The following is a 14,375-nucleotide window of genomic DNA, read 5'->3' on the forward strand; positions in this document are numbered from 1 at the left end:
AAAAAACTTTGTGAAAAAAAACGCTCTAATAAGAGAGAATTTTTTTTTTTTTTTTTTTGTGCAGGGAAACTCTGAGTAGATAATGATTAAAGCCTCCTGATGACAACGCAGGGGAGGAAATCCTACAAGTTGGGGAAACATTCGTTTTTCAGACAGACAGCCCACTTTACTTTCAGTGCCAGTGTAATGTCAAGCAATTACACATGTGACGGGGTAACATACATGACCCAAAACAACGGCATCTTTGGCCTGCAGCTGGTTAAACGACATGGCATGAAATTAGATTAGCGCTGCTATAGGCTAATCCTATATTCTGTGTCAGAAACGGTCCTACGTGTTTCTAAAACATTCTGAAGCGGAGGTGTGAGTCCGCTGTCGGGGAAACGTGATGAAAGCAACAAGCTTAAAAGATGTAAAGATATAATAATAAAATAAAAAAACCCTGCAAATTTAGGTCAACGTGAAGACTCGCCTGTGTCGCAGGTTTTTTCATTGTTTGTGTCATAGTTGCACAAAGACTAGATGGCCTCATACGCAAATATATCTACAAAGGTTTTATTGGAATACTTTTTTTTATCTACTCCATCAGAGGATAAAGTTGAAATTTCATTTCCAGAATCATGACACAACGAGTCCATGTTCTATTTTGTGATTTTGTGACCGTGACTAGAAGATTGTTGCTCAGCATTTTAAAAGTGTTTATGCCTCAGACGTTTAGTTTGGTTTCTGTTTGAGATGACAGCGAAGAGCTCACAACTCTGAACTTTTCAAGTAAAATTCTCTGCTGCTATTACTTAGGAAGATAAAGAACCTTCCTGTGAGTCAAAAGACCAAAATGTTTTCATCCGAACACGACTTTGAGAGTCTCGTCTTCTCTGTTCGTTGTGTTGTTAAACGACACCACTACTGCAGCAGAACACTGAAATATAATCGAGCATTAAAAGTCTTGGATGGCCAGGAGAAAAGAAATGATGGTTCTTATCAATAGCATCAACTGCAGGAGGCAAAAAGGAGAGTGACGTAAATGGAGGTTATCTTGTTATTGACCACTCAAAGCTCTTTACATCGAGAGCGTCGTCCATCCAGCTGAGCATCTTGTCCTATATACAACGCCCCATTTCCTCACTGATCCATCAGAGAGGCCGGTGGACTCGGTGTTCTCGCCCAAGGCACTTTGACACGTGGACTGGAGAAGTTGGAGATCAAACTGGTGACATATCGACGAGAGAACAACCTGCTGCGCCTCGGGAGCCACTGCAACTTTAATCTCTCCTCGTTTTGCTCTCCTTGTTTTAAACAAGAAAGAAAGCAAAAAACAAAAAAAAAACAAAACAAAAAAAAAACACTGCCTTCTCAGATGGACTTAATCAAGAATAAAAGCATATTCACTCGGGACCTGACCTCTCTCAGCTGACCCACATTAGACAAGAACCATCAGCGTGCTCACCCAGATGACGGTGGTTAACTTCAGAGCGTTGACCTATATGTATTGTAAGTGAATTTTCTGTGCACTGATCTGTATCCAGGCTTGAAAATACTATATAATGTGCTCACCATCTGAGCTCTTGGAATACCTGGCAAAAAGCAGGAGAAAAAAAGAAAAGCTTGAGCCGGGGTAGAAAAATAGTTGCGTAATACGTTTTTCCAGTAAGCGCCGGATGGTTCACGGAATGCTAACTCTTCAACACGCGCACAATTACATTTATATTTATTTTTGCATCAAGTGAGTCTAACCAAATCACTAAAATGTATTTATTAGCTTGTAATCATTACAGAAAATGGCTCATAACTTTTTTTTTTATTTTATTTGCAGACATATACACCATTAACAGCTTTGAAGGGGTTACATCATCTGTTTTTTTGTTTTTTTTGTTTTGTTTTTGCTAATTCCCCGCATGGAAACAGATGCAATATTAATTTGCCCGCATATGTTACGTAAAACTTGCCAGCAGCAAACTTCAGCACACGTTAATTTATACGCTTGTTAAGATGGTTGAGAATGACGTAAACATAATGAAATTCATCAAAGCAAATATTACAAGTACAAATATTCGCACCTCTTGCACTTTGATTTCATTTCGTTTATCATTTTGTCACGTCACAAGCAGGCAGTGCTGAGTATTTTACTGGCTGTGGAGATCTGCAGCTCAGGTAGGAAGATCTGCTGACAGTGAACTTATTCTTCTGTGGGACCATAAAGGACATAATTCATATTCTATTCTTCCACTTTACACTCACTTTGTGTTAGTCAATCAAATAAAATTCATTGAGGTTCGTAGACGTAACGTGACAAAGAGTGGAAAAGTTCACGGCGGGTGAATACTTTTTTCAGCTGATGGTTTAAAGCGTTCCCCTAAGACATTCCTATTCCTCTTTGCCATCGCTTTGTGTCACCAAAAGTATTGGAAAACCCTGACTGCTTAACATAAATGTGTGAAAAGTCGGAGTAAAGCTCCGGAGAATCAGTCTCAGTTTGTCATTTTTTTCCCCCGCCTCCGTCTGGCCCTTGAATGCATCACTCCCTTGAAAATTAAACCAGACAAATTGCTGCACGTACTTATTTGAAGCATTTAATTGTGCAACTTGACCCTCAAACTGAAGAAGAAAAGGTGTCTGGGCAGACGCTGACGTTTGTCTCTTCTCTAAACGTCTTCTCAGACAAACGCTGACTGAAAACGTCTCCCAGACATGTTCACGCCACACCGACTTTGCCTTAACCTTCCTTCACCCAGAGACGTCTACTTAGGCACAAGTTTCTTCTCCCAGCAAAGCTCTGCTCTACATTCAGACGGCCAGCCACAGCCGCCGTTGGGAGTTTGCCAGTACAACCAGCCACAGACTCTGCTGCTGGCCACTGGAGCTGGTGAGGGTTACTTCGCTCAAGGGCACCTTGAGCAGCTGCTGTTTGGGGTGCCAAGTGGTCTCATTATGGCCTCAACCCTAAAGCCAGCTTCATGTGTGTGTTTTTGTGGGCATAAACCGCGGCTCTTTGCACGACAAGCGCGAGGAATCCCCTCAGAATCAATAGCCAGACACCAACGGTCACAAAGAGAACAAAGAAGAGATTTAGAGAAGGAAAGTGGACAGACGACACGGGCAAAGAGAGAAACAGAGGGAGGGAAGAGCAAAGGGAAGCACTTGAGAAAAGCACGAAGGGCAAAAGCGGGAGGAAAGCAGTCCCAGCACTCTGGCGTGTGCAGATATTATTCATAGAGAAGATATGAATGCACCCTCAAGTGCGATCCAGAGCCACCTGAGAATACACAAACGCAAGTAATGCACAAAAACCTACACACACACACACACACACACACACACACACACACACACACACACACACACACACACACACGCACACACACACACAGGGAAAAAAAATCTATCTGCTACAGGAAAACACTGCTCAGAAACACAAATAAATAAAGCATGCCCATTTCTGCAAATAACACGGAGCGCTCAACGCTACACGGTACACATCGCAGACACACACACAGGGAGGAAGTACTGTAAGCAATGAAATAAAAGATAAGGAAGCAGAGAAATATTGTGAGGAGACAGAATGGAAGGAGCTGGGAATTTGAAAGAATATGTAGTTTAAGGAAACAGCCAGCGAGAGTTACTGTAAGAGAGGATTACAGGCAGAGGCCGAGGGAGAGAGGGATAATCAGAGGAGAGAGGGATTAAACAGGCAAACACTCAGAGAGAAAGAGAAAATAGGTGAGGTTTTTTGATGCCCTTAGTAATGCTCATAAAATTGCAATTCTCTACATTTTACAAATTTTCTAACATCTCAAATCTTATTACACGAACCAGCAGTCATGGATTAAACCTGTGTGAGTTTACAAAACTAAAATGACTGATGTCTGTCAAACAGCAGGAGGAGCGCGACATAAAGTAGCTGTTACTCTAGTTAAAACTCAGAGAAATAGGCATTTAAGGTTACAGTTAAAACAGATGAATTAGAAGTTTGATTTAAAAAAAAATGAAGATAAAACTTTGATCCACTGAAGAACAAATCTTTCATGGCATTCAGCAGACACTAGAATGATGATGCTTTTCATGGACACAAAAAAGGGCAACTTTTCATAATCTTCTCCAAGTGGACATTTAAATTACAAGTTTGAAAATGTAAAGAAATACATAGTCATTTTTAAAACAAGCCATGCAAATTGATAAAGGCAAAACACAACTCTGTGGCATGTTGGAGGGGGAAAAAACAGAAGAACTGCATTAAACTAAGAGTAAAATGCAGGTCTATCTTGATGCCGTGCAGGTAATTTATCACAGACACAGCAATGAACTCAGTTATGCACTGACATTAAACAAGAACGAATGATGAAGGAGATGAAGCACCTCTGGCAATCCACAATTTAATTTAATTACTTTTATCACGACTCTCACTGCTCTATTAGGTCCAAACTGTGTTATTCAGTGGATCGAGCAAAATCTGACAGGAACATGCTTTACAAAAACTCACATGTGCAATAACCACTAACTTTTCTTCAATTACGTTTTCCTTTTCCACTCTTGAAATAACAAAATTGCTCAGAACGTGTTCCATTTTCACATTTCTGCATTTGGAAATCAAGCCATCGTTCACTTGCAGTGTTGTTCACAGAAGTAAGCTACAGCCAGGGGCCCTTCTTCTGTGCTCCAGTGTGAAAAGTATCCCAGGTGGGATGAAAATAAGACAAAAACGTAGGGAGCAAAATGCAGAAAGTCAAGGCCGATGAAAAAAACACATGTAAAAAAAAAAAAAAAAGACAGGAAAGAGGTGCTAATAGGGACGTTAAAACAGAGAAACTTAGCTCCACAAAGAAAAAGGCAAGCGGAAGTGAGTCATGAGCTGGGAGCCGACATGGAGACACAGATAACACACAGCAAACAATGAAAGTGACAGCTTTGCTCTGACAGTGACTCTGGCTGACTGTTGTTTCATTATAATCTCATAACTGTCACATCCTGGAGCGGCAGGGAAGGAGAGGAGGAATAGAAAAGGGTGAGGGGGGGAGGGAGGGCGTAATGGCTTCATAGAAGAGGAGAAACAGACTGAAAATGGAAATGGATCAACATGTGGCTCGTCTGACCTCTGGAAGAGGCGGATGGAAGCGAAGGCTGACGAATGTAAGTAAAGGTAAATGATGGAGACGTACTAAAGCATCTTGATCGAGACCCATCTCTATCTTACCATAAGCTCAGAGAGTAAGATGCTAAGGCCTACCAAGGAGGAGCAGCAGTAGACGCTCTGTGTGCCAAAATGTTTTGCATAGACGAGATCTTTTTGGAAACATGTATTTGTTTCCAAAAAGTAAGGCCCTCATGGCTGCTGCTGATAGGCATAGGGAAGGACCTCTGCTGCCCTTTTTTTTATGTGCCAGAAATATTTTTAGAGTGAAATTAGAAACTGTTTAAGAGGTTTTTTTTTCTTCTTAACTATCACTTTCTGACAGCAGTAGAAGAGATGCGTGACCCTGACTATCAGCTGAGTCGACTACAGAGGAAGTACTGCATAACCAACATCATTTAATTGCAAGTGTTGTTTTTCATTTCTCCTCACATTTCTGTGATAGAGATGCTTTGCCATCCTCTTCTTCGTCAGTTTAAGTTTTGAAGTGGATTTTAAAACTCCATGTTTGTTGAAGTTTTGTCCTCTGGTTTGAAGTGCCAGGAAATTTTAAATAGAAATCCAGTAAAATCCTTATGAAGTCCTTCTGAAACAACAGCAGCAGACTGAGTGCTGCTCAATTACCAAACTGGGTTGTATAAACTATTGCTCCACAAGGGATTAAAAAAAAAAAATCTTAATATTGACTTCCTTTTTTTTTCCTGACTGAAATAGATTCACACAAATGAAGTTTTGTTTTGTTTTATATTCAGTGTAAGATTGCTGGCCCTAAAAAGGATGAATTCATTTTAAGGCTTATTACACATTTTGGAGTTAATCGCCGCTCTGCTTCATAATCATTATAATTTATGGATAAACTCCCATGCTTTCACAAAGTCAGTCTATCTTCATCTTTTCTCACTCTGCTACTTGGATGATTAGTGAAGTAACTCTTCTACTAAACCTATTTATACACTCACTTATCTACTAAGACTATTTACTTTCTCGCTCAAGCTCGTTCACCGTCACTCACTCCCATGTAATGATCCCAAAAAACTCTTATTTCATTCTCCCTCATTCTGATCACTCTCATTCACTTTCATTATTCTTTCCGTCGCTTTCTCATCCTCTCACACAGTATTTTCCTCGTTTAGTCGTGCAAAATGACACCAGAGTAAATATTAATCAACTGACATCTAAGCAAATGAAGCTTTTTTTATATATAAAAATAAAAAACTGTGTTAGTAGGATAGCAGGTCACACACAATCCCATGCAACCTCTCCTCCGCTGAGCAGAACGCAAACAGAAAAACAATCACATCCTCAAAGCATGAATGTTGCTCTCCTTTTAATTTTCTGGAGCTTATTTGGTCTCCAAGGCTTTGATCACTGACAGCAGAGGATGTGTGGAGCAGTAGAGCTAAACCCAATAAATGCAAAGGAAAGCTTCTTTAAAGGCACATTAAAGAAAAACAGATTTGAATTTAAAAAAAAAAAAGTCCTGTGTGGTGGTGGTACATCTAAGCAGCTTGAAACTATTCATTCTCATGATATGACTGCGTTACAAGTAAATGAAGTCATAAAGGTTGTTGCCTTTGCAATGTTTTCTGAGCTGTATCATTCAAGCAGCAAACACATTACAATACTGAATCCAATGATAGTCAATTATAGATATCTGACCAATAAAAGCACTTAAATCTGCCAGGTAGAACTCTGTCATTTTATGCTATTATTTTAGCTTTTACAGTTTCTTTATTTAAATGAAATAGTTGTAAGGCAATTTGGGCCACACTTTTTTCTCAGATCCAATCAATTCATTGTCTTTGCAGAGCAGTGAAATTGATCACTGCTTGTAAACACACAGCTCCATCCATTTCTCCATAAAAATTGGACATAAAGTAGAAGTTAAACAGCACTGATATCATATGCAACAACGCAAACAAATTCGGAAACCTGTTAAAATGTTCAGCACATAGTTGTAATCTGGTAACACACAATGAAGAGTTGCAATATTTGCTAAAGAAATAAGTTTTGCTCACAGAAAATAAAATCCTCACCATGCCTCACAAGGAGAGGTTAACTGTGTTTCCAGACAGAATGACCGTCAGTCTTTATTAATTATCTTGCTAAAACAATACCTTCTTCGCTCTCTATATCCCATCTAAAGTTACTGTTAGAATCTGCAAACACAAAAGCTACTCTGGTCAGAACAAAAACAATTTTAACACCCATATTTAAAAAAAAATGCTTAAAATAAACTATTACTATTGGTGACCTCAGAATGGCAACTATTGCTTTTACTGTTTGCCACAGTTTCAGTTGTTTATATATTGTAGTGTCTGTGTATTTCTTCAAGTTTAGTAAGGTAGCTATTTTGTAGTTAGCAATTTCAGATTTTGGACGATTAAGACCAAATTAACCTAAATGTTCTACTGTTTTTTTTTTTTTACAGAAAGCCTGTGTAACAAAGAAAGTTAAAGTAAACCAAATGATTTGAGACACTCTGGCCAACTTTTGATGTATTTTGGGTAAAACCAATATTTATTAAAGGTCAGGCTTTATTTCCTTACTGAATTAAGGGTTTAATTTCTTAAAATTGCTTCAGTGTGAGATTATTCTATTCCAAAACAAAAAAAACTACAAAAGTAGATAAAATACATTTATTTTACTGTCTGAATAGTGGATGGAGTTGCAATGTTTTTTCTGTTGGTTTACTTAGTCATGGTAACCAACATGTAATTTCAAGAGGGGTTTAAAATGCCAGCTCATGCTTTTACTAAAAGCATTTTCTTCAAGAGAAACTCAAAAAGCAACCCTCTCATTCTCCAGCTTTGGCATTAATCTCTTACTCCTAACCTTGTAGAGCTGAAGTTCTTATCTTCACACTATTTTCTTTGCTGGATAAAGCTCTAGGGGCATCTAAATGAGCTTAACACACACACACACACACACACACACACACACACACACACACACACCCATACACACACACAATCTCCAGTCCACATTTGCCACACATTTTCTCTTCACGGTCTCTTACCTGTGACAGTGATCAGCATGGGAGCAACCAGGGGCCTATTGTTATCCAGTTTTCGGCTCAGTCGAATCTCTCCGCTGGTGTGATTCAGGAGCAGAAGGTGAAGCTCATTGCCCCTGTCGATGGTGTAGTACAGCCTGTCAGACACATCAGGGTCATGGGCTGGTACCCTGCCAATCACCCCACTGGGGAAACTGTTGGACCGATTGGAAACAAAGTTGTTGAAAATGATTTGAAAGTCCTGCAGGGTTGGCCGATTGTCGTTCTGGTCCACCAAACGGATTCTGACGGTAGCCCTGCTCACTAGAGGTGCTGATGTGGCCTGGACTACAATGACGTATTCATTGCGAGCCTCATAGTCAAGGTCAATGAGTGAGGTGAGCTCTCCTGAAAAGATGTCCATCTGAAAGATCTCAGGGATATTGCCCTCAACAATTTGGTACATGATCTGAGCATTAGCACCTTCATCCGGGTCAGTGGCAGTAATCTGGGCTACCACAGACCCCACAGCGCTATTTTCCTTAACCAAAACCTCAAAATCGTCAGCAGGGAAGACAGGAGCATTGTCATTTACATCAAGAACTGTCACCTGGATGTGGACAGGTGTTCTTTGAGGGGGCACCCCACGATCCACGGCATAGGCTGTGAGCTCGTAAAATGGCACACTCTCCCGATCCAAACGGCGAACAGTTCGTACAATGCCAGAAGTGGGTTCGATGGTAAAATCTCCATCTCCATCCTCACCATTTTGAAACGTGTACTGAACCCGGCCATTGGCGTGTGCGTCACGGTCAGTGGCCGAGATCTGCAGGACACTAGTGAAGGGGGGAGCATCTTCACTCACTGTCCCCTGATATCTGGGACTGAGGAACTGAGGTGCATTGTCATTCACGTCATTCACGTTCACCTCAACATATGTTGTGTCAGATTTCTGTGGTATGCCATTGTCTTTTGCTGTGATAGCTAAAGTGTAGGTCATTTGGTCCTCATAGTCAAGCTCTGCCTGGAGTGTGATTGCTCCTGTTGCCGGGTCGATACGGAACTGGGGGATGTTGTCTTCAAGAAAGTACGTGATCCGAGCATTTTCTCCTACATCGTCATCCGTAGCGCTAATCACAACCACTGTACTTCCTGGTGGCCTGTCCTCGTTCACGCTGACAGAGTAATGGGCACTCTGGAAAACAGGTCGGTGTGTGTTGGCATCAGTAATGTTTATGTGCACCTTGCAAGTGTCCTGGAGTGTTTGATCTGAGGCGATGACAGTTAGGATGTAACGACGCTCCTGCTTATAGTCCAGTGGTAGAGCTAAGGAGAGAAGCCCCGCTCCTCCTGCTGTGCTGATAGCAAAACGGTTTCTGGTGTTTCCGCCTGTGATCTGATAAGTCACTGCACTGTTTACATCTCTGTCCACAGCCGTGACAGTCACTACACTGGTGCCAACGGCTGCATCCTCATTCAGGCGGGAATAATACTCCTTTTGGAGGAACTCGGGGTGATTGTCATTAACATCCATGACTGTAATGGTGACACTCGCTGTAGCAGAGAGAGGTGGCATGCCATAATCTCTGGCCTCCACACCAAAGAAATAGTGTTCCACAGACTCCCTGTCGAGAATAGAGCTGACAGTGACCCAGCCCGTTGCGGAGTTGATGACAAAGGGTGTGTCTGAGCCAGTCTCAGTCAGCCTGTACTCCAGGCGAGAATTATCAGCTGTATCTGTATCTATAGCTTGGATGTGGAGGATTGAACTACCAACTGGGGCACTCTCAAGTACAGATGCTTGGAATGGTGTGGATACAAATATAGGAGGGTTATCATTGACATCGGTCACCTGCACACTCACAATTCCAGTATTGTTGGAGAGAGGTGGCCTGCCATTGTCCTGAGCGCGAACACGGAGCGTATACTCCCGCTCAGATTCATAGTCCAGTGGTGCCACCACCTGAATTTCACCTGTTACGCTATCAATGGAAAACTGTCCACGGCTATTACCACTGATGATATTGTAGTGAACAGCAGCATTGCTGTCCTTGTCCCTGTCTGTAGCGCTCACACGTAGGATCTCAGAGTGAGGTCGAACATCCTCCTTCACTGCCACCACGTAGCGCTTTTCGCTGAACTGTGGCACATTGTCATTTTCATCCAGAACGGTTATAAAAACTTTGACGGTGGCAGAGCGTGGACCTGGATCCTTGCCCTGGTCACTGGCCTCCACCTGAAGAGTGTAATGTTCATTTGTTTCCCTGTCCACAGATCCTCTGGTTGTAATTAGTCCTGAACGTGGGTCAATCTCGAAAGCAGCTCGTGCTATTGCAGCGGATTCACCGATAAACCGGTAACGTATATTGGCGTTGAACGGAGAGTCTGAATCTGTTGCTCTTAACTGTAAAATTGGATAACCTTCTTCCACGTTCTCCCTAATTGTCTCTCTGTACTCTGACTGTTCAAATATAGGCGAATGATCGTTACGGTCTGAAACAGTAATGGTTACCATTGTGGTCCCAGAGAGCCGAGGGGATCCGTGATCTGTCGCTGTGACCCGAAAGTAATGCAGATCCATGTGTTCTCTGTCCAGAATCTGAGTGCTGGTGATGAGGCCTGTGTCTGGATGGATGTGAAAATAGTCAGATGATCGACTATTCATCAGTGGGGCCATTGTGTAGCTCACCCGGCCTGCATCACCTCCATCAGGGTCTGTGGCTGACATTATAATGATGGAGGTGCCTGGCGGCTGGTTCTCTGCCACCTGGACTTGGTAGTTATACAGTGAGAAATTAGGGTGTCTATTGGCTGCGCGTCTGGAACGAGACCATGGCATCAAAATCCTCCTCGCCTTTTCTCCCTGAGAGCTATCATCATCTGCCACTATTATCAGGCGTTCCAGGCTCCTCTCTCCCCTTGAAGTGTGTCTTTTCTCCCACTCAACCTCATCCCCCTCAGCTCCCTGGTGGCTTTCATCTGCTTGGGTTTCTCTCTTCCCTCTATTGCGATCAAACTGTGTGATGGTTGAGGTGCTGCTGCCCCTATACCGACCCAACCCTCCCTCTGCCTCACTTTCTTTCTGGCCGGCCTTTGTTACTCCCTTTACTCTTTCCTTCTCCCACACCTCCTCTTCCTCTTCTGCACGTGGTTCCTTGCCTCCCGTCAGCCTCGTCTCGCCCTCCCCCACCTGTAGTTTTCCTCCCCAAACAGCATCAGCAACAGCAGCGGACCCCTCCAAGCCCTCTCCCTCCCTTTCTGCACTCCTCTCTCTTTCTTCTCCAGTCCCCATCTGCTGCCTATCTGACTGTCTGACACCTTCGGGCTCTAATGGCTCTTGATCACCGGATTTTAATTGCATATGTGCGCTTTCACCTCGCTCAGTAGCTGAGCAGTCGTTGGAAATACTCTCAGCGCACCCAAGATCCCCTTGTTGCATCTCGCTGTGCCACGAGGATTTTCCACTAACAGATTCCTGACCATGCCCATTCTTCTCATTACTTTCTTTCTTTTCGTTGTTGTTATTGCTGTTAGTGTTGAATCTGCTCCACAAAAGCACCTGCAGAGCTTCTTTTGGTGCCGAAACTACCTCCTCTGCAGAGGATGAGTGAAGCATGGTTTCATCCTGCTGAGTTGTCGTATTAACTTGCGAGGAAAGCAAGACGTTCTTTACTACTGGGTGATTAGGCTGCATAGGGAGAAAGGGATTATCTTCAGCAGCAGAGTAAGACGTGGTAGACACAGCACAAGGAGATGTAACGGGAAACTTAGCAGGCAAGAAAAGGCCTGAGTCACTGGTAGACTCAGCCTCTGAAGTTTCCCTCACCCTTAGAGCACACACATGGAGCCTTTCAGCTTGTTTAACTCTCACTGAAAAATGATCTGCATCTGTCTGAACGAGTGGCGTAATGGCTCTTTTGTTGGGCAAAACCTGTCGGCCACGCATCTCTGCAATGCTGTTGAGTGCAAATTGGATGAGGAGATTCATCTGAGCCATGCCTCCCATGGGGGTCATAAGGAGAGCCGCCCCCATTTTTTTTCGGCCCAAACAGCTAAAGCAACCAGCGTCAACCTCCCTCTTTCCTCCCTGGGTTTGACTGCTCTGCTGCCTGGATGCAGGCACTAATTTCCCCAGTGTCGGAGACAGAAAAACTAAATCATTATCCGGGTAATTAGACAAGTTAACGTGTTTGTTGACGTGGTCAACCCCTCCTCCTCCTCTGAGATCATTTCCATCTGTACCATCACCCCTCCCTTCATCGGTAATTCTGGCAGGCTTGGGTTTTGTAAACCCACAACCAAAAAGGGAACCATCTAAGAAAGTCCCTCCTCTTGTCTTGGACCAAGCCACCTTTCCATCACCACCCCACTCTCTGCTGCTGTTTAGATTGATAACATTGTGCCTCCTTAAATAAGAACAATCACCAGCCCTTCTCCCCGCACTAGCTGAGTTCCCCTTGGCACCCCAAGCCATCCTGCTGCTGCTTTCCCTGTACACTGGTTGCTGATTGCTTTTATAAATGCAGCCATTGTTGCAGGGATTAAAAGTTGGAAACTGACAGATGCAGTCCAGTTTTGTTGCTCTGACACAGTCTGAAATGCTACAAACTGTGTAACATCCGAAGATGTCATCTGAAGCGTCAGTATGAGGTAAACTGCATCCAGAAATAGGATGATTGCACCAAGAGGGAGCGGCTGTAAAGGAGCCAAGTGAAGGCTTGTTGGCTGAAAGGACGCGTTGCTTGTTAGGGATTAGACAGCGGACACGCCGTGGTGCTGAGAGTCTCTTCACCTCAGGAGCCCCTCTGAACACCTTTCCCCTTCTCCTCTCGCAACTTCCGGGTGAGCTGCGCGGTCCGGAGGCGTGCACAAAGGCTCTGTCAGCACCACGTTGGACGAGGTGTGGCCTCGGCGCCGACCACCGTTGCACGCACGTTTTAGTCCTTTGTACTGCCCTTTTCTTGCCGTTTTGGGCCGGCAAAGAGGTAAAGGCAGGTGAAGCGGGAGGTGAAACAACGCCCTGTCTCCCCATCTCGCCTCTCTCCACCCCCTCTGCAGCGCCGAAGCCATCAGAGGTAGAGGTGCTCCTGGTGCTGGGGAGGCGATGAGAAAAAGGTGGTAGTAAAGGAGCCCGAGGGCGTTGTAATCCTCTCAGCCTCTCTTTCCGAGCCCCATCCAGTTGCTCTCCTCCCAGGGTCCCTCCTGCGCGCTGCGCTCCGGTGCTTTCCTCTCTCTGTGTCCGCACTACAGTCCACCTGCTCCAGCGGAGATCCCAGCTCCCCCTCGGTAATCCGCCTGCTTCCCCACACCGATGCTGCTGCTGCTGGTTTACTTCACCGGCGACTCGGTAGCTGAGGGCAGAGGTCCTTCTGCTGGAAGCCCCTCCTGTGCTCACCGTCCCCGGGGTGAGGGCTAACAAAGGACCGAGGAGAAGCAGGTGGAGCGCCAGAGACGAGAGCAGGAGCGGGGTGAAGCCCGTTATAGGTGCAGCCATTTAGTCTCTTCCTTTCTCCGTATCCCTCCCCTCCTTTCTCCCTTCTCCACTTCAGACTATCCTCTACCTTTCTCTCCAGAGTGCGCGCTTCCACTTCCACTTCTCCACGTCTCCACCTTACTTCTCTCCACCCTCGTTCCGCTCCGGGCTAGGTGGCCACTTCCAGGACCGCCAGCACCGCCCGACACCTTCCCCCAGGCTCCCCCGTCTCTCTGCCGGCCTGGAGAGTTGGCATCTACCCGCTGTGCTCCGTGGAGCTGGAGGCGTGAGCGTTAGGATCGGCGCGGTGGCGGCGGCGGCAACATCTCTCCTCTTGTTCATTCACATCCAACATGGCTCACACACTCACACTGACTGGCGAGCTGGCTCACACACTGTCTCTCAGCGTGTGTGTGTGTGTGTGTGTGAGAGAGAGAGAGAGAGATAGAGTGAGAGAGAGGCAGTATGAATGTGTAGCATCCATCCATACGCACACACACACACACACACGCACGCACATCATCACGCTCTCCTCCATCTCTCCTCCCCTCCCCCTTTTGCTTGCATCTCCGCCGCCTCTCCCTCTCTCCTTTTTCTCTTTAAATGCGCGGCTCCGGTAAGCAGGGCTGTTACACAGCACCCGCGGCGTCGCCATCCCCACGGCTGGAAAAGGAGGGGGAAGCGGTCCATACCTTACCCAATCACACCTTCATCACCTTACATGAAGCATGGCCGTCCTTACAGACAGCGCCCGCAGGACGGGCACTATCAACAAGAGCACA

General features: G+C 44.8%; 1 protein-coding gene across 3 annotated transcripts in view; it reads right to left on the reverse strand.

The window, feature by feature from the left end:
• Positions 1 to 14,097, reverse strand: part of celsr3 (cadherin, EGF LAG seven-pass G-type receptor 3) — a 120,954-nt gene extending 106,857 nt beyond the window's left edge. For 2 of the 3 annotated variants that reach the window (XM_015032401.1, XM_015032399.1), the window contains exon 1: positions 8,145 to 14,097. In XM_015032401.1, the coding sequence (XP_014887887.1) occupies positions 8,145 to 13,614 (5,470 nt within the window). In that variant the 5' untranslated portion in view covers positions 13,615 to 14,097. The remainder of the gene's footprint in view (positions 1 to 8,144) is intronic. The other variant, XM_015032400.1, reaches the window with a different exon arrangement.
• Between the last annotated feature and the right edge of the window lie 278 nt (positions 14,098 to 14,375).

Source organism: Poecilia latipinna, unplaced genomic scaffold (genome assembly GCF_001443285.1).
Source record: "Poecilia latipinna isolate Pla-1442-1.1 unplaced genomic scaffold, P_latipinna-1.0 Scaffold239, whole genome shotgun sequence".
NCBI classification, from domain to species: Eukaryota; Metazoa; Chordata; class Actinopteri; order Cyprinodontiformes; family Poeciliidae; genus Poecilia; species Poecilia latipinna.